This window comes from Nelusetta ayraudi, unplaced genomic scaffold, assembly GCF_046127955.1.
Source record: "Nelusetta ayraudi isolate G7.1 ecotype Tasmania unplaced genomic scaffold, CSIRO-AGI_Nayr_v1 ptg000016l, whole genome shotgun sequence".
Lineage (NCBI taxonomy): Eukaryota > Metazoa > Chordata > Actinopteri > Tetraodontiformes > Monacanthidae > Nelusetta > Nelusetta ayraudi.
This window is the reverse complement of record NW_027466066.1, coordinates 4736136-4759043: the sequence shown is the minus strand read 5'-3', so window position 1 is coordinate 4759043 and position 22908 is coordinate 4736136. Positions and strand designations below refer to the sequence as shown.

At 45.6% G+C, this 22908-nt stretch overlaps 3 protein-coding genes across 8 annotated transcripts; 1 reads left to right on the top strand and 2 right to left on the bottom strand.

Moving 5' to 3' along the window:
* The first annotated feature begins 163 nt into the window (after positions 1 to 163).
* Positions 164 to 5565, top strand: cunh17orf75 (chromosome unknown C17orf75 homolog). 3 transcript variants are annotated; one of them, XM_076024064.1, is made up of 11 exons: positions 164 to 299; positions 407 to 572; positions 1881 to 1955; positions 2409 to 2534; positions 2669 to 2797; positions 2922 to 2982; positions 3072 to 3191; positions 3491 to 3555; positions 3647 to 3786; positions 3881 to 3984; positions 4843 to 5565. In XM_076024064.1, the coding sequence occupies exons 2-11, from the start codon at positions 430 to 432 to the stop codon at positions 5050 to 5052; spliced, it is 1173 nt and encodes a 390-aa protein (XP_075880179.1). In that variant the 5' UTR covers positions 164 to 299; positions 407 to 429; the 3' UTR covers positions 5053 to 5565. The 3 variants fall into 3 exon arrangements, with proteins under 3 accessions (XP_075880179.1, XP_075880178.1, XP_075880180.1); XM_076024063.1 differs by having other exon boundaries at positions 193 to 572; XM_076024065.1 differs by lacking the exon at positions 1881 to 1955 and having other exon boundaries at positions 193 to 572.
* LOC142886848 (uncharacterized) lies at positions 5551 to 8988 on the bottom strand. 2 transcript variants are annotated; one of them, XM_076024083.1, is made up of 8 exons: positions 8770 to 8988; positions 8588 to 8662; positions 8434 to 8466; positions 7802 to 7888; positions 7621 to 7718; positions 6604 to 6911; positions 6422 to 6505; positions 5551 to 6234 (listed from the first exon to the last, which is right to left on the bottom strand). In XM_076024083.1, the coding sequence occupies exons 1-8, from the start codon at positions 8851 to 8853 to the stop codon at positions 6089 to 6091; spliced, it is 915 nt and encodes a 304-aa protein (XP_075880198.1). In that variant the 5' UTR covers positions 8854 to 8988; the 3' UTR covers positions 5551 to 6088. The 2 variants fall into 2 exon arrangements, with proteins under 2 accessions (XP_075880198.1, XP_075880197.1); XM_076024082.1 differs by having other exon boundaries at positions 8588 to 8665; positions 8770 to 8986.
* A 597-nt stretch (positions 8989 to 9585) lies between these two features.
* Positions 9586 to 22587, bottom strand: rhot1a (ras homolog family member T1a). 3 transcript variants are annotated; one of them, XM_076024044.1, is made up of 20 exons: positions 22153 to 22586; positions 20906 to 20964; positions 20686 to 20767; positions 20516 to 20559; positions 20382 to 20435; positions 20166 to 20218; positions 19789 to 19897; positions 19275 to 19376; positions 18932 to 19030; positions 18722 to 18830; positions 18487 to 18607; positions 18313 to 18397; positions 18014 to 18159; positions 17819 to 17919; positions 17584 to 17714; positions 17355 to 17438; positions 17120 to 17242; positions 16826 to 17028; positions 15563 to 15685; positions 9586 to 10465 (listed from the first exon to the last, which is right to left on the bottom strand). In XM_076024044.1, the coding sequence occupies exons 1-20, from the start codon at positions 22187 to 22189 to the stop codon at positions 10348 to 10350; spliced, it is 1983 nt and encodes a 660-aa protein (XP_075880159.1). In that variant the 5' UTR covers positions 22190 to 22586; the 3' UTR covers positions 9586 to 10347. The 3 variants fall into 3 exon arrangements, with proteins under 3 accessions (XP_075880159.1, XP_075880162.1, XP_075880160.1); XM_076024045.1 differs by lacking the exon at positions 9586 to 10465 and adding an exon at positions 12746 to 13533 and having other exon boundaries at positions 22153 to 22587; XM_076024047.1 differs by lacking the exon at positions 15563 to 15685 and having other exon boundaries at positions 22153 to 22580.
* Between the last annotated feature and the right edge of the window lie 321 nt (positions 22588 to 22908).

Sequence of the window (22908 nt, the reverse complement as noted above, 5' to 3'; positions counted from 1 at the left end):
TGAATGAGAATGCATTGTTGACGAATGAATACCTGAGTGCAGGAGAAGGCAAGTATAAAAATAAAATAGATGGATGAATAATAAAAAATAAAAATAAATAAAAATAAAAAAAGAGCTAAAAGACGGAACCTGTTAACGACCTTAATGTTACGTCGGACATAATTGACAACGCACCACTGTCGCAGTGGGCGCGCGTGCGCAGTTGACATGTAAACGAAAGCTGGGAATTCATTTTGGACCGCTGCAGGTTCTGCATACCAGCACTTCCAATCACAAACTGCAATCATTCTTCTAAAAACGTACGACGTCATCTTAGAATAAGACACGTGCTCTGTTTTTTTTTTTGTTTTGTTTTTTTTGGTGACATTGTTTGTTCTGTTTTTTTGTTTTTAAATCCGGCTGCAAGGTTGCTCCGTGCAGCAGTGGATCATGTTTACGTCCCAAACGTCGTCCTTCCAGGATTCAATTGACGTGGAGGACCGAGATGACTATGAGACGGAAGATATTGCGGGATATACCCAGAAAACACAGCTGAACTGCTACTACACCATATATCTATATCAAGGCACAAGGTGATTATCATTGTTGCTGTGCCACCACTTTTGAATGCACAAATCCTCTCGAGGGGCGTACCTATCTTTTCATTAACAGACACAACTCTGCACCTATCTTCCACATCTATTTAGTCCAGGGCCTGTTTGATTGCTGACTGTCCTGCGTAATCAAATTAACCTTGGAAAAGGTTGTTGTTGTTGAACATCAGAATAAGACTAACATAAACACTAAAGCTGTGTCTTTAACGTGTAACCTTCTAGGTTTGATATATATTCGTCTATTTTGTGGTACTAACTACTATAAGTTAACATTTGCTATCTGAACGTGAATAACTACAACTAATGATATGAATAACAGTACATGCGATTATTTTTCCAGTTAAATATTATCGCGACAAATGGGCGGGAACTTTTCACTTTTAATCGACACATCTGTGTCAGGTTATCCAGTTTCTATACTTACACTACAACACTACAGGTGTGTGAAAGCTGAAGCTGTCAGCAGCTCACGGCGGTTTCTCGTCTTCTCCTACTGCCTGCCCGTGGTGCATTCACTGACCCCCGTAGACATTTTGCTTTTACTCCCTACATTTGTGCACAAATGATTGTACTTTCCGGTTTTTCCGGTGGAGAAACTCGATCGATACAATTTCTGTTCAAAGTAATTCGTTTATAAGTTATTATAGCTGTTATAGTCTGAAGTGGAGCTATTTGAACGATGCTGTTTGTGCAGTTAAATACAAAAGTGGATCCTATTTTCGAGGGCACCTTTTGGTCACTGTTCAGTACGTTTTTAGTATGGAGAACAATAAAAATATAGAAACTAGCATTGGTTAGTGTTATCAAGAGTGAAAACGTCCAATAATGGTTGACTTACTTTTACTTTTACCAGAGTATTTTTTTTTTCCTCAAAAGTATCTATACTTTTATTTGAGTACAGAATATGAATATTTTGCCACCTCTGGGGGGGGGTCATATTTGTACCAATGCAAACCGACGCCGATTACGAAATTGCAGCTTAGCCACACCTGCTATATCGAACCCCACTGTTCGTTGTCTGGGTCTGGGTGTGTGTGTGTGTGTGTGTGTGTGTGTGTGTGTGTGTGTGTGTGTGTGTGTGTGTGTATGTATGTGTGTGCGCGCTCGCTTGGCTTTCTATGATTACTGAGTTGTTGTTTTTTTTAATTCAATTAAATTTTTTTATTTGTGTCATCGCTTTTTGCCAAATCTGCTGACAGCGAGACTGGCAGGTGAAAAAGAAGAGAGATAAAAAAAATAAAAAAAATCACTAACCAGGTGTGTTGAGTCAACTGTCAATTGTCTTAGATCTGAGGCTTCTGGGGAGAGTGTGGCATGGAACCAGAGACGGACCGACTCCACAGCCGGTCAGGAGGACTTTAGGTAACGAAGGAGCCTTTCACCCACACCATCCTCGCCCTGCTGCTGCCGCCGCCGCCGCCGCCGCTGCTCTCAGTGCTCATCTCTTCTTTGGCTTTCCTTGTTGTGTTTTGGTGTGTGTGCCAGTGCAAATCCTACTCAGTGTGGAGCTCACAGCTGTTCTCACCCACATTACTGACTTGCGTCGTGGCCCTTTAAGTTGCCAGCCAGACTGAAAGGGCCCTCCACGCATCAGGCGAAGTTGGCCAACATAGTAAAAAGGAAGTGCGGGATGACGCCCGGCCCGCGGAGCGTCGCGGCCGCGTGACTCAGTGTGTTTGTTGTGCTGGTTGAGGGCTGAGTCTCATCCGCTTCCTCCATCCATTCTCCATCTGTTCTCGAGTGGCTTCCCAACTCCTGGCCGGAGTTCGCCGGCCGCCTGGTCTCCGCGCTGACTCTCTCACTTGTTGTTCGCAGCCTGACGCTGATCGACAGCAGCCTGCCGTCGGAGGCCGAGCCCGAGCTGCGGACGTACATCTCGAGGAGGCTCAGCAAGGGAGCCCTGCTGGGTGGAATGGGCAACATCGCCACCGTGGAGCTCAGGTGCTTTTTTTTGTTTCCCAAATTGGCTGCACTGCAAGATCAGAAATCGGCAATTTTACCGGGGACAAAAGTTGTGAGTCTCAAAAGTGAGTCGGTTGATTAACACAAAACCATGGATCATTGGCTCTCCCCAGTATCCCGGAGCAGGCGGTCGGCTGCTACTGCTGTCTGGTGGAGCAGGAAAGGTCTCCGGATCAGCCTGACGCTGATGGAAACGGATACGTCATCTGCTTCATGGGCGGATCTGAAAAGGGACTCAACATATATCCCTTTGCTTAGGGGACTGATGCACATTGGCCTCATTGAAACCTCCTCCTTTCATCCTCTAAAAGTCGTTGTTTCAATGAGTGTATTGTACAGTGTAGTTTCCTCCTTGACCTGACATACGTTTCGATTAGAGCTGGATAAATATGTCCAAGGCCTCCACGGCAGCCTGCAAACTCCGGAGGTAAAAAAAAAAAAAACAACAACAATTATAGCAATGGTGATTTTTGTTCTTTATTGTAACATTACTGTTATTTTACATCCATGTTTCAGCTGCAGAACCTCGACACGGAGGTGCGCCCCTATCTGAGCCGATGGTACGAGGAGTCCGTGATGCACATCTACCGGGTGGTTCAGATGGTCCAGAGCAACATCAGCTTCCTGCTCCATGCTGTGAGTCTCTCTAGGCCAAAGGTGTCAAAGTAAGACAAATTTGGCCCGCAGTGTGATTATATTTGGCCACACAAAATCACTGCTAAAGCTGGGGCGCCACTATTATACAGCACACGTACCACTAGTACTACAAATCCCAGGAAAAGAAATGTTAAAAAGGTTACTGTTGAAATTTAAATCAGAATTAGATTTTGGAGAAAAATTAGCCCAAAATATCTAAAATGATATAAAAAAGATTTGCCTAATATTTTTGTTTTTCTTTAAGAATTCTAGCCAGTTTAATTCTTTTTCACATGCAGGCTTTGAGTCAAACGCACGTGCAGGTGACCAATTCTGACGACAGGACGAAGGCCGACGTGTCCAGGTGAGTGAAACCTCGACCACCTCGTCCACCTGCCCGCCGCCTTGGCATCCCGTCACAGTGCACCTGTTGTGTCCGTTGCCTTCTTCACCAGGTTCATCAAAGCAGCCAGTCTGCAGGGTCTGTCCCAGCAGGACACAGCGGCAGCGTCTCTGTGCAGGGCCATATCAGAGGAAGCTCAGTCTGACGTCATCATCGACTGCTCCTCAAGCCCACCCAAGCTCCTCAACACTGGTAGGTCCTGCCTCAGCGTCTGTGCCCTCTCAAGATATTAAAGAAACAAATGAACAATATTTGTGCCTAAACCAACATACTTTCTCCTCTTCAGTCAGCAATCGCTTCTGCGACGACTGGATTCAGGCATTCCTGAACGGTGCCGAGCGCTGCAATCCCTTCCTGCTGCGGCAGATTCTGGAGAACTTCAAACTGAAGGTGAGGTGACCACGCACGAAATCGGATTTATTTGTCAAGACGATGTTAAAAAAAAAAAAGAGAGAGAGAGAGAGAAAAAAAAGGAAAATCTTACAATCGATTTTCCTCTCGCTTGCTTCCGGGCTCTGCGATTCTTTTACTAAATGTGATAGTTTTGCACTTTATTCATTCATTGTTGTTCAAGATGATAGAAAAACCTTTTATTTTGAAAGCGACGTTTGGTGAAAGACAATTCAGGTTGTCACGTTATCCACAGGGGCATTCATTTGTGTTTGGTTCTCAAGTTTTCACTTTGTTCCCAATTAAGGGAACTTCGTCATTGTTTATGAAGAACCTGTTCACTTTCAAGTTTGGTGAAAGTGAGCTTCTCACTTCATTAATCCCAAGGGATTCATCTTTGTTTGGTCAAGAAGACTGTAAATGTTGTCACTTTACTGAACTTGTAATGGAAATTGAAAATCGAGTTTTCAGAGAAAAAAAAATCTGGATTTTATTTTTGTCTAAAATTGGCCAGCCCTGCTTCAAGGTGTTCAGTCTTGCTTTTCATAATGCGGTTGCATGCATCGCAATTAATTTTAGCATAACACGTGACGACTGCAAACACTCGCATCGCACAAGTGCAAGAAATAAGACGCACGAGCAGCTTCCTCTCTGCACCCAGGAAGTGGGGAGAGGAAGACGCCGTTTCAGTGGCGCCACCTGTCACCGTGACTTTTGTCGGAAGATGCACACCTCCCTCTCGACTGTTCCACTACGAAACAGAATACTTTTTCCCCTCTTTCGTCATCCTCATCTCTTCCCTTCGCCCTCCTCTTGTCTTTCTTTCCGTCTCTCTCGACCGCGGCGCCCCCTCCGCAGGCCATCCAGGACATGAACAGCCTCAAGCGCTTCGTGCGGCAGGCGGAGATGAGTCACTACGCCCTGTTTCGCTGCTACCAGTTCCTGCAGGGCTGCGGAAACGGGGACGTGCTGCTGCAGAACGCCCGGGCGGAGCACAGCGACCACCCCGAGGCCGACAGCATCATCACCGTCCTGGAGGAGTTCCTCAAGGAGCAATCTCTGGCCTAGTCGCCATTGCATCAAGTCGGGGCCCATTCTGGGTTTCTTTTTTGTTTTTCTTTGGTTGGGCTGTGCTGCATCATTACCAAACCCAACAACCAACTATCATTGTAAATGCAACAATACATAAATGTTAGACCTTTTTGAGAAGCTATTATCAGCATGGCTAAGTTTTGTTGACTGACATTGACGCAAACACACAACAGACTCGGTGGTGAAATCTGCCCATCGTTTGCTGTCCCGGTCTTGTTTCAGTGTTGTTTGTTGACCTGAGAACACTTAAGAGTACTACTAAGTATACTATAGTAAGAATACTATATGATGCACAAATCACTTTTTATGCTTTGCTTGTTTCATATGCATCATTTTGCCTTTGTTTCTAATCAATATCTGCACTACCTTGTCCTACCTGGGTCATATCAATAACCTCTAACTGTGTGTATGAAATAATATTGGATGTCAGAGTAATTTGTTGTGGGGATGTTGTGTTCAGGGTGTTGGGAAGAATTCTTTATTTTTATTTTTAAATGTGAACGATAAGCAGCCTATGTGATCCATCGCTACAATAATTTAGCATTAACGTTGCTCTAATATCATTACGTGCTTAGTGATTAGAATTCCCAGGCCAATTGTTGCAGAGAAGATCCGTGTTTTTTTTGTTGTGAACCCCAGTGAACTCGAACCATTCCTCTACAAACTTGTCCAAAGAGTTTGAAACGGCAGCCAACTGTGAAGTGAAGCAGGTGACATTTGTCTGTCCTATGTGTGACTCCTCTCTGCGGACGAGTGTCAATGTGGTTGTCAGTCTTGTGTGAAAGGAGCTAAGAATAAAAAATAAATAAAAAGCCCACTTGAACCTGTTTATTGCGCCTGCTTAGTGTACAAGCAGTGGAGAACCAATTCAGTCCGAGACCAAAGCACAGTTCAAATCCTCCAGTAGGGTCCGTCTTCCACCGACTCCTGGGAGCTGAAAGCTAAAGACGTATCGCAATGGCGGCGGGAAAGTGACTGATAATAACCTTCACAGCGGCCGCGGTTGGAGTTGTCAGTTTAACGAGTCGTTTTGTGGACACGAATCCAGCTGTAGGGAACAAGGGGGGACTCTGACGTCACAGTCTGATGCACTTGCGACTTGATCAGGCGCCCTCCTCAGGAGAGTGCTCGGCACAGCGTAGATGTTCTCCGCGGAGTCTGAAAGAAACGGTCGAAACATTTCATGACTCCCGGCTCGAGCCGACACTTGAAGGCAACGTGCGAGTCGTCCCACCTTAAAGTAGAAAGGTCAAGTTGGGTCAACTGGACTCGTTCTTGCCCCCCCAACTTAACCCTTCTACTTTAAGATGACCTGGATGACTGAGAACCTTCACAGAAGTCTCACCTCCGTGTTCAAGGGCTCTCCTGTAAGAAGCCGGATAGTCGTAAATGTCTTCCGTCTCAGCAGCGGGTTGGAGTTCGTATCCACCTGAGGGGGCGAGACGAGCCGTTTTGAAGAATTCTGAAACCGATGTCACGCATTTGAATTGACAAAACGTCTGGATGGGTTACGAGCCGCTGCCTGACATTTTCTGAGGGGTAAGACGTCGTAGTCTCCTTCTGGCTTCTGCACGGCGGACGAAGTCACGCAGCCGCTCGGGTTCGGCCCGTCGCCCGACAACAGAGTTGGACCGCTGTGGTTGGAGGCCTGCGGGATGTTGGGGAGCGGGACTTTCTTGCACGCGGGCTGTGCAGACGGGGCTTGGCTCTCGCAGCGGCCGTCGGCGGGCACGGGTGGAGGCTGACTGTGCGGCGCCCTGACCCCATCAGTGACCACGTGCGAGACGGAAGTCGCGCTGGCGGTCGGCGTGTTGTCCTGCTCAGACGTCTCGCAGCTGGTACAACACCCAGGAAACATCACCGACGAGAATAATTCAGTTGTCAAAGTATTCTCAAACACAGGGCGTGAGATGACTTTGAAACATGAGGCGAGTTCAAAGGATGTAGATGAAAAATAAATATAAATACAATTAATGTAATGAATAATGAATGGTTTATTATGACAACAATAAGAGTTCATTATTCCTGGTTATTAAATCATGTACTTTGACATTTGTCTTCTTTTTTATGGAATAACACTAATTAGCTTGATTATTGTGACTATTGATGATGATAAGAACAACAAGCATCACAAATAGGACTATTTTTCTCAACTGGTGGGTCGCAGAGCTGTTTCGATAAAAGCGCAGTTTCCTTTTCATTTAGTTTCTTCTTTTTTTCAAAAAAAAGTGTTTTTTTTATTTATATATGTAGAGAGAGAGAGAGCGAGAGATAAAATGTTTGGCTTTTATTTTGAAGGACACGTAACTCAATTTGAAAATTTATTTACTAAACATGGTAGGAAGTGGGCAAGCGCCTTTACTTTTGTGGGATAACTTTGGGTCGCATCTTCATTATAAGGAAACAAAAATGTGGGTCCTGAGACTCCACCAGTTGAGAACCACTGTTTTAAGAGGATTGTGAGGATGTATGATAATATAATAATGACGCCGATGGACAATTAAAGTGATGTTGAATCGACCTGGGTGACTTTATGCGACTCACCGCGCGCTTCGAAGTTCTGACACCACCGTGGCAGAGAGCTTCATGGCGTACCAGAGGTGCCGCAGCCACTTCTGCCTCAGAGCTGCTGTCTCTGCTGCCTACACACACACACACACACACACACAGATACATTCAATTTAATACTCTGGCAAAACATCAATCGTTGGCCGTAGTGACTCACCAACATTTTTCTTTTCCCGTTTTTCATGATGATCTCAAACATAAAACGTTTGTTGTCCAGCTGTGTGACCTCTCGCACTGACTGCACCTGAAAACGACACCACACACACACACACACACACACATACACACACACACACACGCGGAAGAGAGGAAGAAACAAGGCAGTGGAAATGGAGGAAGTAGTCACACTGTTTACCTCAGACAACAGGACGATGAAACAGTGAAATACAAGAGTAAATCTCTACACAATCAAGTCATTCAGGTTCCTGTAATTATTTCCCATTGTCTTTTCATTACATCTCAAGTTGGAAGTCTGGAAAACCTGAACCTGGAAGCCGGAGAACCTGGAGGGAACTTAGGCAGGCACAGGGGGACTCCCATCAGGGGGACACACCCACATGGCTTCCAGGCCCGGGATCGAACCCACAACCTTTTTGCTGTGAAGCAGCAGCGATAACCACTGCACCGCCATCTCGCCCAGTTGGAAAGCAACGACCGGTGAAAGCTAGCCATTGTTAATTTGATCACGACCAAACTAAAAGTGACAGCAATGTACCACCAGAGAGCCTAATAAAGGCCTCCTCTTCCAGTCTTGCCGTCTATTAAATCATGTGCAGTTTTCAAACTCACTGTGTAAATGTAGTAGTTGCCTTTCAAGTGTAACTGTGAATAAAGAAAGAGAGAAAAGTCCTCATAATAAGTACAAGTCAGATTTAAAAAGTAATAATAGTGATAAATCCAGATCGAGGAAGAACAAAGGTTTCCGGGCCAAGTGTGGACTCACAGCGCTGCCGTTCATTTGCGTGTAGAAGAACAAGGTTGTGTTATGGAGCCTGAACCAGTAGGTCGCCCATCTCATCTTCTGTCAAAAGGACGACACAATGGCGTCAGCCAAGAGAGAGAAAGACGAGGCCGAGTGCGAAGAGAGCGAAGCCGCACGCCACCGAGACCGTTTCAGAAACGCACCATGGTGTCTTTCCTCTTCTGCAGGTAGCCCTCCAGCAGCAGCATCGCACCGTCTGCGGACATGTTGCTCCTCTTGGGCAGCATCGCGCCTCAGCCGCTGGTTATATCTGTCCCCGCCTGCTGCTGCTGCTGCCGCTGCTGCTGCATGTGTGGTGTGGCTTCCTCTTCACAAAGAAGCGAGAGTGACGCCGCCGTAGTCCCTTTCTTACTTCTCTGTTTTGCAGGCTTCGCATACGACCGAGTGATTCTGATAAACAGGTCACCTGAAACTCCCCCCCAAACCCCACACACACACACCACCACCACCATCACCGCATGTCCCCCAGCTCTCAGAAAGACATGCACAAGGCAAAAATAAATAAATAAATAAATACGAACAAACGGCAGCAGAGGACTTCTTTTAAACATAACTTTATTGTAAATGGAGAAAAGAAGGACGAGAAGAAACACTCTTGCAGTCAGAAGGTGGGAAAGCTGAACGGCTGTTGTGAATGGCTGATTCTCTTGCTGTGCGGTGCCTCTAATTTCATAAAAATATAACGAGGGACAAGGCTCTATTGGAGGGGGAGGGAAAAAAAACAACAAAACAAACAAAACAAAACAAAAATAAAACAAAAAACCAACAAGTTAGAAACAGAAGGTCAGCATGGGCTACATTTAAAAAAAAATAATAAAATAATACAAGGAAACTGTCGACCCCGTCCGTCTGTTCCATGCAGTGCACCCAAAAACAGACAGACCCAGGTAAAGGTTAATAAATTAACGCACACGTCAAAAGTGGTACATGACAACCGTGACCTTTTTGTTTATTTGTAATGGCGTTAGGCGTAGCGCCCACTGCACCGGAGGATGTGAGAGGGTGGGGGAGGGGCAGGGGGTGTGGCTTCTGACTTGGCGGTTACTCTCTTGGGTTTTTCCCGATGTTAAAACGTTTCTAGAGGATTACATACGTACATACTATACTGCATATACACACACACACACGCTCGCACGCGCGCAAGGGCGTCCTGGAGGAGATTCAAGTCCCTCTTTTTTTTTTTTGTGGTGATTTTCCGGTTTTTTTTTTACGGCTGCGTCTCTCTCTCTCTCTCTCTCGCTCTTACTCTCTGTCTCTCGGCCTCCGAACCTTCTAAGCTAAATAAGTGAAGTGACCTGAGGAAATTAAAATCAGAGAGACTAGATGAGCTGGGGAGGGCAGGGGGTCGGGGGCGGGGCGGGGGAGGGGTCTGACCTGGACCAGATCAGAAGAAGAGTCAATCCAAGAATTTACAAAGTGACGGACGGGCAGCGTGTGGGAATAAAACCCGCCCACGACATAAAACAACTCCTTATTTGGGTGCGTGTGTCGTTTTTTCGAACGCGTACAAAATGTAGTTTTCCTTAGGAAGAAGGACGACGATGATGAGGATGAAGATGGTGTGAGATTTGGAGCTCAGGCCCCTGGGCGGCGCTCCACCCAGCCTCTTAGAGTCTTTCAGGTCGGGGGAGGGGTTGTGGGTCAGCAGGAAGGAGGGAGGGAGGGAGGAGGAGGAGGCGGCGGTGGAGGCGGGTCGTCTCTCCGTGTGCGAGCAGCTCCCATCACCGCTGCTTGAGGAGAACTCTGTACATGGCGAAGCCCAACACGGCGCAGACGGTGGCGCCGAGGCTGGCCCTCAGCCAGAAGGTGGAGTTCTTGAGGTCGGCCTGGGCCATGTGCCTGTCGGAGGAAGCACGAGTGGGTCAGTGGTGGGGTGAGGCGGGGGGGGGAAGCCAAGGACGGAGGAAGGAGGGGGGAGGAGGAGAGGAAGGAGCAGGAGGAGGGAGTTTTGGGATGCCGAAGGACAAGATAAAAGGGTTGCGCTTCCAATGGTGGAAACTCTTTGACGCAGTGGGTGCCAAACTCTGGCCCGCGGGCCAAATTTTGCCCGCAGTGTAATTCTATTTGGCCTGCGAGGCAAAATCATGACTTGAGCTGGCCTGCCGCTATTGTATGGCACGTGTACAGCTAAAACTACAAATCCCAGAACCCTCTGCTATTGTTTTGGTTGCGTTAGTCAGGACCGGACGTTCATGGAAGGATTTAGAATTATTTTTACGACTTTGTTTCATTTTTGTTATTTTACTTTTTAATTTATTATTAGCCCATGGAAAAACATTATTGTTGTTGAAATTTAAAACAGAAGATCGCAAACAAATGACAAAAAAAAAGCACGCAAGCGAGTTAAACTGGAGGTTTCGGGTGGTGAGGGGTTGCTCAGGCCTTCCACGCAACAAACACAGGACACGACCAAAATGACCTCACGGAGCAACACTTTACGTGTTTCGACAGAATCTTCGTCCGATTTCCAGCGAGTGCTGCTGCTCGGGCTTCTCGCTAATCCATCTCGACAACCTCCAGTAGGGGGGCGTTTAGTGCGTTTCATGGATCCCACAGCCATTTGCCGATAAGTACAGTCAGCATGACAGAAGAAGAGAGAGAAGATACCACGATGCCCACAATGACTGTGGCTTTTCCTGGCGGACGACATGTTTCCACTGTCCTCTGGCCGGCAGGTGTGATGTTCCTCCGCAGGAGGCCATGAAGTGGCCTCGCGCTGCCAATCTTGCCCTTTGGGAAAGCTTCGAACTGAGCTACCTGAAAGACCAGCGCCATCATCTACTCTCTACTCATCTACTACCCTCCAGGCTCCTCCCTCCCCTTTAGAAACACTTTCTATCGACTCTTTGATGAGAGGAAACCTTCCGCCTGGCACAGCAGGTTAACCACACAGACACTCGGGCCCCGGTGGAAGAGGAAGTGACCACAACCTCAAGCCTTTTCTGCAAGTTACATGAAATCACGTGATTGCCTTTTGTGTCGCCACGGTAAAAGACGCACGCGAGACGAAGCAGCAGAGGAGCTTGACCGCTGATTCACAAAGTAATCCTGTGTTTTTCTTTATGGCTTCGTTTTAGTCTCTGAAATGCTTTGGGAACTACCAAAACAACCTGCAACAACTGTCCAACCAACTTTTCAATAAATTACCTTTTTGGGGCAACAGGTAGATCAGCAGACGCCTCCATAAATTCGGACCCCTTGGTGATGGGAGTCACAGGCGTGCCTGAGGTGGGCTCGCAAAAACAAATCAGACAGCAGGAGGCAGCACTGGGAGACACTTCACATGAAGTGGAATCTAGTGCGGCGAAAAAGTTAATGCAAAAAAAAAACCAAAAAAACAAACAACCCTCAGCTCGAAACCAGGCCTAAAAACGTCAACCACCAAGCAACCGCAAAAGCACGAGCTCAGTCACGACCGTGAGCCTGCTCAAATGTCACAGCAAGTCATCAGGCACAACAAGAAAGCAAAAAAAAAAACAAAACCACAACACACCAGAAACACTGCGTTCGTCAGACAGCAGCAAGAGAAACCCCGCAGTGAGTTTTAATTTTGTCGTCCTCTGGATCTCTCTGCGGGGTTTGTGTTTCTGCCGCTGGTTGCTCCTGGTCTGGACACAAGTCGTTTAATCCGACACTGCCAACAACGGCTCATTAAATCTCATGCTGCTCCCATTGAGACTGTTAGTTTAAAAAAAACAAAAAACCCCATGCAACCCAAAAGCGTGGAAGTCCGATTTGCGAAGACAACCCCCGACATCAGGACGGTGTTAATGTTTAAAAATCATCAGGGCCGACAGCACAATCAGCTTGCGTTCACTTTATCAACTGCTTACGTCACACAGGGTGAGGTTTAACCACAGAGCTGAGCAATGTCTAGCGATTGGGTTGAGTGGGTTTTTACCATGAAGATCTTGGCCAATTCCAAGAATGTTGTGTCTGTCCATAGAGGCTTTTTGTTCACATTTAAATTTGGGGCGGCTGTAGCTCAGGAGGTAGAGCGGGTTGTCCAATCTAGGGATGTCAACAATTAATCGATTATCGATTAATCGCTTCAGAACTTAATCGATCGATTAAATTAAATTTGTCACAATTAATTGAAATTTGATTTAAAAAATTGGAAATGGCGTGGTGTATGTATATATACGTAGAAGTTACTTTTAAACAACTTAAAAAAAAAAAAAAGTTTAAATGTGACCCATTAGAAGTCAACTTAAAAGTCTTTAGGAGTGTTTAGGATGTATGTTTGATGTAAAAATTAGTCACGTTGGACTCTCAACATTATTTAAGGGTTAAATTATGTGTTCCTTACACATTTTTCATTGTGAAAGTTAGGAAAAATTGCCGCTTATCAATTAATCGCTAATCGATCGATTGACGATTAATCGATCGATTGACGATTACTTGATTGACAATCGATCTATCAACTAACGATTAATGAGTTAATCGATAATTAGCATCCCTACCAATGACCAAAAGGTTGGCGGTTACAAATCCCGCTCCATCCCAGTCTGTCGCTGTGCTCTTGGGCAAGACACAGTGCCTTGTACGGCTACACATGTGGCTTATCACCACCAGTGTGAATGTGGTGTGAATGAATAATGGCTTCAATGTAAAGTGCTTTGAGTGTCTACAAAAGTGCTGTATAAATTCAATCCATTATTATTAAATCAGAGACTGTTTGATACATTTGCACAATTCCATTTGTACTCCTTAAGAAAGAGTGTAATGAGCGACTTAAGTTGTTGCTTCTGCACTGTGGGACAAATTTAATGACTAGAAAATGAATAAGAGGCAAATAACATTATCCTTAGTTAATAACACTGTTGTTAGTGTTAGTGGCATGTTAGAGGCTGAAAACGTGCAACAGGAAGAGGAGGGTGGGCAGCCAGAAACAGGAATACGAACACCTACAGGGCAAGGGGGGGGAGACACAGACAGGAAAACAGGATGAGGTGACAGAGGTGCGAACGATTTCAAAGAAAATAAACACATTTTTAAATGACAAAAAAAAAAAAAGAGCCTGATCAATGTGTTAAGTTTTAACCTTCAGTGCTTTTTCAAAAGAGGGTTTCAGAATGCAAGTAGAGGACGAGCACTAACCTGGAGTGATGACTGAGCAGTGTTTAATAACACAGGGGGAGGCGCGTCATTAAATATCAATCTAATCCGTTAAATCAAACTGGGGACTGGAGCAGATGTGCAGATTTTAGTGGAGTTTGAGATTTTTAGGTCATTCTGTTGACACGCAAACCACAGGGAGGATTCTGGTGGAATGTCGGTCCATGCAAATGATGAGCAGATTAGTGACGATTTACACCTGTCATATCCACTGCAGGGCAGGAGGGAGGCGGCAAACAGCACCAAAAGGGAATGTCGGTGTTGAAAAACATCTGAGTTGAACCCAATGTCTTTCATATCAAAACACACTGATGTTATCCGCAACGGTTCGGTACTGTTGGTGGGTTTTTTTTTTGGTTGCATCATGCAGTTTCCACGCAGCGGATTCCTGCGGGTTCACCTGCCTGGCTAGCAGCCTGCGTGTTAGCTCAAACAGCACGGTCACGCCTCGCTGTGTCGCACGGTGCAGAGCGCGGCTGGGATGGCCAGAGCTGAGGCAAACAACGAGAGAGCCGACAGTGTTTTAGACGCACTGTTGGAAGTTGCGGGCCAGTCCATAATGTTTCACCTTTTTATTGTAAGACGATACACTGAAATGGCTTCGCTTTGGGCTTTTGAGCCGTATGATTCGTTGAACTGCAGCCCTGATGTCATCTCGGTCAGGGATGCATAAGCAGTGAGTGGTCAGAATAGACAAGATAGCATGCAAATGTGTTGCGGGCCAAAAAAAAAAAAAAAGAACCACAGGCTGTTTTGAATTGCATTATTGTTGTCGCCCAAGATAACCTGTCCCCTGCACTAACATGTTTGTTTGTGCTAATTTGAGCTGGTGTGCTTTAGTCGGTCAACATGTGTATTTTTATGTCCAGCAAAAGAGCAACGTTCTCATGAGACCCGCGTCTAAAGCAGCCTTTGAGGATTCACCACGCTACCTTCTACGGCCGTACTCCACCTAAATCAACAGAGTTGAGATCAACAGATGGACTGACACCTCCGCAGGTACACGGCGGTATTACAACACAATACAGGCCAAAGCCTCGCTCGCTGGTGTCCCGGCCAACTTGTCACAGAATTAAACAAAAAAAAGAACAACATTTTACCTGCGGGATTTCATTTTTGGACAGCAAGACAGCAAAACCTAAATATGGCAATAAAAAAAAATGGTAATGAAAACACCTTAACTTCGAAAAACCTCTCAAATGTCACGAAAAGGCTTTTTTACGCTCTCATGAAGCGTTTTTTCAGGCGCATCGATATAGAAGTATATCGCAAAAGTGTAATGGAAATTTTTTTCGTGCATTCACACGTCAGCAGACGTGACGCACAGGGTCACGTGACCAGTTCACTTCTAGTGGAAAAGCTCTCGGAGTGGAGACGGAATTTTTTTTTTTTTTTTTTTACATGTAATCAAAGAGAAAAATACAACAACCATTCTTGACAGCAAACAACATTGAAATGAACCTCCATCCTCCTCAAAGTGGGGGCCCGCGGGACGAAATTGTTTAGAAATCTCGCTTTTATTTTCTGAAAAACTGTCATGGAAACTCAGCTACTGTTATTTTATATTTTTTGATCAGATTCCAGATTCTGTTTTACCCTTCAGTGGATATGCAGCATAAACCTGAGCATTTGCACGGGCTCTGAGGGGACAGCAGGAGAGGGGGGGGGCGTCACCAGTGTCAGGGGGCCTCTCGGTCGCCCAACCTGGAGCTCAAACCCGAGGGTGCGAGACACAGAGAGAGAGAGAGTGGGAGGAGTGGGAGGGGGGAGGGGGAGTCTACGCTAACACGCTAGAGGTTGCGCTACGTCTGTATGAACCTGTTGAAAACGACCCTGCGGAGTTGTGCCTTTATACTGCGCAGCAGCTCCAACTTGAGGAGGTTCTGACACAGGCAATAGGTGCACCTGTTGGAGGCGCACATGCAGCGGAGACGGGCGTGGCTGCGAAGAGACACAGACATGTGGGGGTTCAGCATCCGCGCGGAGGCAACGCGCACCAAGACACACACAGATGCAAGAAGAGGAGGAGGAGGAGGAAAAGGAGGTGGTGAAGGACAAGGCTAAAGCCAAGATGGAAGCCTGTAACTAGTTCTAACAAACCCCTTCTATCATTTTTTATCTGCACTGTGAATAAGATCTGCAGCAGACCTGTCAACAAGTCAGGATTTATCATAAAAATCAAGAAAGAGTCACAGGATTCACATCAGATGCTTACCTGTTTAAAGAGCTTTAATATTCACATTAAAGTTATTCTTTTTTCAACACATGAGCTGTGAAGTCAAAGGATTTACTCTCAAAAGGCCCAGCAGAGACTTTGATGATCACACACACACACGCACACGCACACACACACACACGCACACGACTGGTGCCACAATAAGAGGCTGGACTGATTTGGGAACAGTTGCAAACAAACTGAATTCATACTGCCAACTGGAGTCAATCACGTGAAAATATTTTTATATATTGAAGATCCTACAACTGAGAGGGCTCTTGGTGCTTCAAGGGAGAGAGTTCAGTAAGAATTTTGATTCTGGAGTCTGTGGACATTTTTCTCATGGACATAAATAACCACACTGGAGGGAAAACAGCTCCATGCAGTGCCAAAGCAGTGGAAGCCCACAGTGCTCAAGTTCTGGGCTGAAATATGGTTCTGGATAAGTGGACTGCTGAGTCTAGAACTCTCCAATGACACCACAAGAGCGCTATGGAGGTATGGTATGTTTTTCTTCTGTTGCTCAATGGATCAATGGATAGATGGTCCCTATAGGCTTCCACTGTATCTGCTTTGGAAATATTTAATCATAAATAATTTCTATAGAACTGCTCCGTGAATGAATGTCACCAGACGCTCCACTGTGGTGAAAAGCGAATGGACGAATTTTCAATTTTCATTTGAATTGTCCCTCTAACTTGTAGCCAGCCGTCTCATTCATCTGCTCTATCAATGCGGGAAAGCGGTAAAAGTGGATGGGTGCGTGAGGGATAGGATGGCCAAGGCAGAGGCTACTGCAGGGCTGGCTGAGGAGTGAAGGCTTAGCGAGTGGAGGGGGTTTGGCGGGCGCACGGCGGACTACTCACGGGTACATGGCCATGGTGGTGAGCCTGGTGTAGAGGTCTTTGCTGGGCGCCTCGCTCGAGTTGCACGTGAACAGCTGCGGCGGGTGGAGCTTGTGCTTGCGGCAGAACTCCTGCGGCGACAGGCTGTAGTGCTGCCGCACCTCGTGCAGGTCCGACTTGGCCGCGATCAGCACGCACGGCGTCTTGCTGTCCATGAAGTGTTGCTGCCGAGCACGAACCAAAGCGGGTCAGCGGGCCGCGCACAAAGCGGACACTTCTGCTCATATTTACGCACATCCACCTCCTCAAACGTACCTTGTAGACTTTGGCACAGTATTCGAACGACTGCGGGTTGTTGGTGTCGTACACCAGACAGACCACGTCGCAGGCCAGGTCCGACTCGGACAGGAAGTCGAAGTCTGGCATCACCTCGTGGAGCTTGGAGGGAGGAAACGAGGGAGCAGGAGGGGGTAAAAAGAAAGATGTACAAAGATGAAATACACAAAACAGCAGTAACTGACACAGCAAAGGATGAATTGATGGTCCTTACCAGCAGGTATTTCTCCTGCCCGTATACATAGGTGGTGCTGATGGCATACAAGGACTTGTGGTCTTCTCTGATTCGTCGCTGTCGCTGGTGTGGACAAAAAAAACATTGATAGAAGCTATTCTACAGATAGAAATAACAGACAGAGCCCTAACATTTCACCCATATTGTCTCTAAAAAGGAATCGATTTAATGCAACACGAGAGTTGAAGAGGAGTTTGAATCCACAGACCTGCAGGTTCCTTCCTAGAAAAGCCTGGAGGAAGCCGGTCTTGCCGCTGCCTCGGGCTCCCAGGACGTTGCAGCGGAAGACGCTGCGCTGCGTCTGTTTCTTTTGCAGGTCAATGCGCTTGTTACGCGTCACTGGCAGGGCAGAGGATTTGATTTTGTCGCAAACGATACAAGAATTAATTTTGGCAGTCTTTTTTTTTTTTTGTTGCTTGCAGGGAACAGTGTGACTGCAATACCTGTCATGGCAGCAGCTTGAGATTCCTGTTCGTAGATGATGGAGTAGCCGAGGTATCCCAAGTATTCCAAACTGCGCTGTACATCGAGGTATGTTGTTAACCTACAAGAGACAACACGAGTCAGACTGTCGGTGGGGCAAAGTAAAAAACACTCTCGTTGTTGTCCGATATTCGAAGGGCTTCTTTGAAACCTACGTCCACTGGGAGAGGTAACCCTGGTAGGTGATCCAGCCCTGTTCGTTCGTACATACAGTGTTGTTGACATCGGGGCCCCAGGGCATGTAGGGAAACACTTTGAACAGGTCTTTCACCTCGTCTGGCGAGAGCGCACAATCTCGGTCCTGAGGCGCACGGAGTGCACATGCATGAAACGAACACAAGGGACAAACAGTCGCTGAGTGAAATGATCAATCGTGCACCTACACCAGAACAGAAAAACCTGCACTTCTTCTATCTGCAGTTTATCTCTGAAGTGATTTTTTCTGACAACTCACTTTGTCGTGTTTGTCAAAAACACTCTGGAGGAAGTGGTAAGCATTGTGATTGAGCTCCGTGGTGCAATCCGGAGGGATCTTTATTCTGCAACAGCGCACAAGAACAGAGGTCAATGAATGGAGTGAGGGGATATTTTTTTTTCCATTGATATCTGGGGACGTCGATGCGCTTACATAGGAAACAGGTACTCCTGCGTGAGCTCCAGGTCATCGTCGTAGCCAAACCTCCGCAGGACAGTCCAGGTGGTCTCGTGCCGCCCACGCTGGATGAAGAGAGTGTGCAGGAACAGGAACCCTGCATTGGACGGCCAGTGACGGAGGTTTCAAGGGGTGGAAGGAAGTTGTTAAAGATGTAATACCCAGTAAAACCATCAGGGGTTTAGGAGACTTTGAGAAAGATGTGGCGGACCTTTGAGTGTCAGTCCGTTGCTCTTCACTCCATCCGTCATGTTCCTCCTCACCACGTTCTTCACGTCCTCCAAGGCTTGAGGGGCCAGTGGCGTGTTGAAGCACGTCCTCTGTTGACATGCACAACAATGTTGAAAGCTTTCTTTCTCAAATATTCAAATCAAACACAGCGGAAAAAATACGGTGAAACCAGCTGGGTGCGAATCCTTACCTGAAAGAAGTTTAGCTCGTTGTCGTTAAGGATGCCGTCATTGTCCAGGTCGGACACTTTAAAGATTCTAGTTAACGCCTTGATGCACGAGGGCTTCAGCTGTAACACAGAACAATTTGAGTTGGTTACATTGATGCGTTCTAAGCTAATGCAGAATAAGAAAAAATATTATCATATTAAATCCTTCAATAATATTGTCCAACGTTGTCTTTTGCTTGCTGGGGACAGTTTAACATTTAAAATCTGACAGAACACCAGCGCCCAAAATGGAATTCAAATGTTCCCGAAACATCCAAATTTGAAAGGTAAAAACTTTTGAAACCACAGCAGGTCTCGAGCCCACCTCCTTCTCTTCTGGGCAGTACAAGGGTCCCGTCGGATGGAGAACAGCCTTCTGGGCGTAGTAGAAGAGCTCAGAGATGTTCTTCAGGTTTTTGGCTGAGCACTGATGGGAAAATAAAAGCCCCATTTTGAATCAGGAGACATTGAAACTGGTTAATCAGTCAGCCAGAGTAAACTTTGGTCAGGAGCTGGACTGCAGCCCATGAGTGTAGCAGCCAGGGCACGATCAGTCCCGTCCCCACCCGCAATAATAATATTGGATTTTATACTTCATTTACAACCTAATTAAACAACCTCAGAAAATACCTATAACAAAAACCTGAATCCTTTTTTTTCCAGGGTTAAGAGTGACTTGAATTACTTCAGCTCTAAACAACCATTCACAATGACCGCCTATGAAAAAAAAGTAGCTCGGCCGACTTGAATGACACTGAAGCCTTAAGCGAGATTTTAGAAGAAACTGATTAAACGGAACTACAGCCTAACTTACACACTAATTTACCGGTGTCTCTTACCTCTACACAGGTCTCAATGTCCTGATATTGATTCATGATTGGCAGGATGGTCTCCATGCTGCTGTGTTCCACCAGGTCAGACTTATTCCCCACCAGGATCAACGGCACCCTATTTTAAAACATTTCATTAGCACACTGAGCTTAAACAATGACGCTGAATCTATTTATTTTGTCAAACTTTATTTTTTAATAACTGATTTTTATAGTTTTTAATAAATTCAAAATTGCATGCTATATAATCAAATACTATCTAAAGTCAGCATTCAATAAAACTATTTGTGCAGAATCAGTTTCAAGAAGCGAGCATAGTGCTGCTTGTGATCGAGCGGCAGTAATGAATAGCTTTCTATAGCCTGCTCAACGGCCACTCAACACACCTGCTGTCCTTGTCTATCCTGTCATTGATGAGGGGAATCCAGTGGCTTGTCACCTGAGGGAGTCAAGCACGGCATCAAACACTTCGGCAAAGGAAAACATTCTCGGCGCAACTCTCATTAGACCAAAATGTTTCCTGCATCCACTTCCCCACTCCAGGCAGACCGCAGTGACGTGTCTGTTCGGCAGCACTGGGCACGGAAGAAAAGGATGCTCACCTTTTCGATTGACTTCTTGTTGTTGACTGAGTAAACTATGCAAATAACGTTGGCCTGGGAAAAACAAAAACATGTATTAACTGGTGATAAATACAGGAAATGCACAGGGTTGAGGCAGCTGAAATGAAACCAACCTTGGATATTTCTTGGAAGAGTTGTTCTTCTGACTGCTCGGCTTCTAGAAGGTGCAAAACTGCATGTTAGTACAGGTTCCTAACCTTTCTGTCTGACACTAAGAGTCACAAGAGGGTTTTGTGTAGTCCATGGTTGATTATTTCAGGTATAGTGGGGCGGCAAAATCTACCTGAATAGTCCACAATGTGCGTGGGCACCCTCTCTGGGGTGACGTCAGCTGGTATGGTGATCTCCTCAGCTCGGAGGGGAACCTGACAGATGTGGATAGGTGGAAGGAAGAAGCTGTGAGCGAACGGGATGCGAGCATCCTCGTACTTCCTCCTAGAGCCTCTTAGGCGATAACGCTTCTGTGAAGCCACATCCATCCATCTGACCGACGCCATACACACCTCATCAGGAAACTCCTCACTGACCAGCGACATTATCAGTGACGTCTTCCCCACTTTGGCTGCAGACAAGACAGATAAAAATATATACACATTCAATCTCAAACCGTGTAATGCCTCATTTGTATTTGAGAACTTTTGTTGCTTTTGTGCCACTGTACGAGCCAAAAGCCATAGAATTAGATGACCAGTTAAAATCATTATTTCTTATAGCAACAGTTTGCCAGACGGCTGTCCATTTTGTTGTGTGTGAGGCATAACCACACACAAAAGATAACGACACAATCCAGTGGAGTGGTCATGCAGCGCTCTCAGAAACAGTCAGTACCAACTCGCCTAAATTGGCAGTGTGGGACGTGCTGCACCACCACAGCTGGAATATAAATAGTACCAACAATGCACACGCTCAAAAACTAAATAACAATGAACAAGAACTGATTTGTACTTTGAATGTCACGCTTTAATAATATTAGTACTATCTACCTTGAGTATTCATGATAGTTATATTGACAAATAGATAAGATCAATAAAGTATTTCCTGAGGAATGTTTATGGGCTCAATCACTTGTTCTCGCTTACAAAAATCATGATGGCACAGACAGATTAGGCTTTGCACGGCTGCATTTTAAAATATCTGCTTTTCGAAGTGGCAAAAGAAGCAGATAATTAGAATAAATGAATCGTGTTTGCATGTAACATACAGCATCACATCTTAGAGAACATCTATTAGATTTTTATAACAAAAAGAAAAAACATCTAATGTATAATCAGTGCACATGACAACGTCAAAACAAATTCCTATCACGTTAAATGAATGGCATTTAAGTCATTTGAAACCCAGAATCATTGATATTGCTATTTAAAAATTAAAAAAAAAAAAAAAACAGAATGCACCAGTCTCGTCCATTCATTTTAAATTGAGTCAGAAGTTGAGTGACAGACACGGAGTTCATGGAAAAAATGCTGGCGAGAATGCCATCACCCACCATGTGATAAACTGGGTCCAACACCACGGCAACGCAAGTCATAACATTTTATACCCATTCTACATGAATATTTGACATCACTTAGAGTAGGAGTGTATGAATTATAATTACAGAGAGCAATAATCCCTCCTGATAATCCCTGCATGGTATATCGTTGGACTGACACTGCATCAGCTAGCCGTAGCATGTAGCTACCTCTCATTAGCACTCGGGGCTAATGCGCCTTTTCAAAAGTTTGGATTTTAGGGAAGAGCCTCTACTTACGTTCCCCCACGAGTAGTATCCTCACGTCCTTCCTCATAATTTTATCCGACCCTTGCTAGACAGAGAGGAGCGTTTATTGTGTCATGGAGTCTCTTGGAAGCCGTCCTCTGCCAGCAGTTTACCTAACGCCAGGCCTGCGCACTCGGCTCCTGCCGTCCGCTGTCAAACTCTGTGCGCCTTTGTAGGACAAAACGGACAGACAGCTTTCGGAGCCTCTCCCTCTTCCCCGTGTCCTTCTGTTCCTCCTGTGGCGTTACGAGCTCAGCGGGAACACGATTTGAAAAGTTGTTGGCTGTGCATATTTGTTTAATTTCGGGGTTATTCACAGACTTTGCCGCGGCGCTTGCATAGCATTTCGCAGTGGATGTTTCGTGGGCATGCCCGACCTCCAGCAACACCCGGCAACTACAGCAAGCCGTAAAGGACAAACGTCATGTGATAACCGGCGGAACATTTCGACGCTGTTGAATAGAAACAAGGGAATGATGAAGAATTACTTTAGCATAATAATTAGCATTAATAATTACCTTAAAGCTTAAAAAAAAAAAAAAAAAAAAAAAAAACTAAAAATTACTAAATCATGCAGAAATTTTTAGTTTTCAATTTCCTTTTGACATTTATTATTATTAAGAAGGTGAAGATATACACAATATATTAAATATATTAAAACAAAATTCTACTCTTAAAATGGTTAAAAGTCCATTTAGGACAAATATTAAATTTTGACATATAAAAGCTGACTGTTTTTTTGATGAT

What these genes read in the sequence shown, in the direction of transcription:
- cunh17orf75 (XM_076024064.1), top strand. Translation starts at nt 430, where the DNA reads ATGTTTACGTCCCAAACGTCGTCCTTCCAGGATTCAATTGACGTGGAG. An exon ending in GCCGGTCAGGAGGACTTTAG is followed by an intron (nt 1,956 to 2,408) that starts GTAACGAAGGAG and finishes TGTTGTTCGCAG; the next exon opens with CCTGACGCTGATCGACAGCA. An exon ending in TCAGCTTCCTGCTCCATGCT is followed by an intron (nt 3,192 to 3,490) that starts GTGAGTCTCTCT and finishes TTTCACATGCAG; the next exon opens with GCTTTGAGTCAAACGCACGT.
- LOC142886848 (XM_076024082.1), bottom strand. Translation starts at nt 8,853, where the DNA reads ATGCTGCCCAAGAGGAGCAACATGTCCGCAGACGGTGCGATGCTGCTG. An exon ending in GCAACTACTACATTTACACA is followed by an intron (nt 7,889 to 8,433) that starts GTGAGTTTGAAA and finishes TGTCGTTTTCAG; the next exon opens with GTGCAGTCAGTGCGAGAGGT. An exon ending in CGTCTTACCCCTCAGAAAAT is followed by an intron (nt 6,506 to 6,603) that starts GTCAGGCAGCGG and finishes TCGCCCCCTCAG; the next exon opens with GTGGATACGAACTCCAACCC.
- rhot1a (XM_076024044.1), bottom strand. Translation starts at nt 22,189, where the DNA reads ATGAGGAAGGACGTGAGGATACTACTCGTGGGGGAAC. An exon ending in ACTGCCCAGAAGAGAAGGAG is followed by an intron (nt 19,031 to 19,274) that starts GTGGGCTCGAGA and finishes TCTGTGTTACAG; the next exon opens with CTGAAGCCCTCGTGCATCAA. An exon ending in GGCAGGAGAAATACCTGCTG is followed by an intron (nt 17,243 to 17,354) that starts GTAAGGACCATC and finishes CCTCCCTCCAAG; the next exon opens with CTCCACGAGGTGATGCCAGA.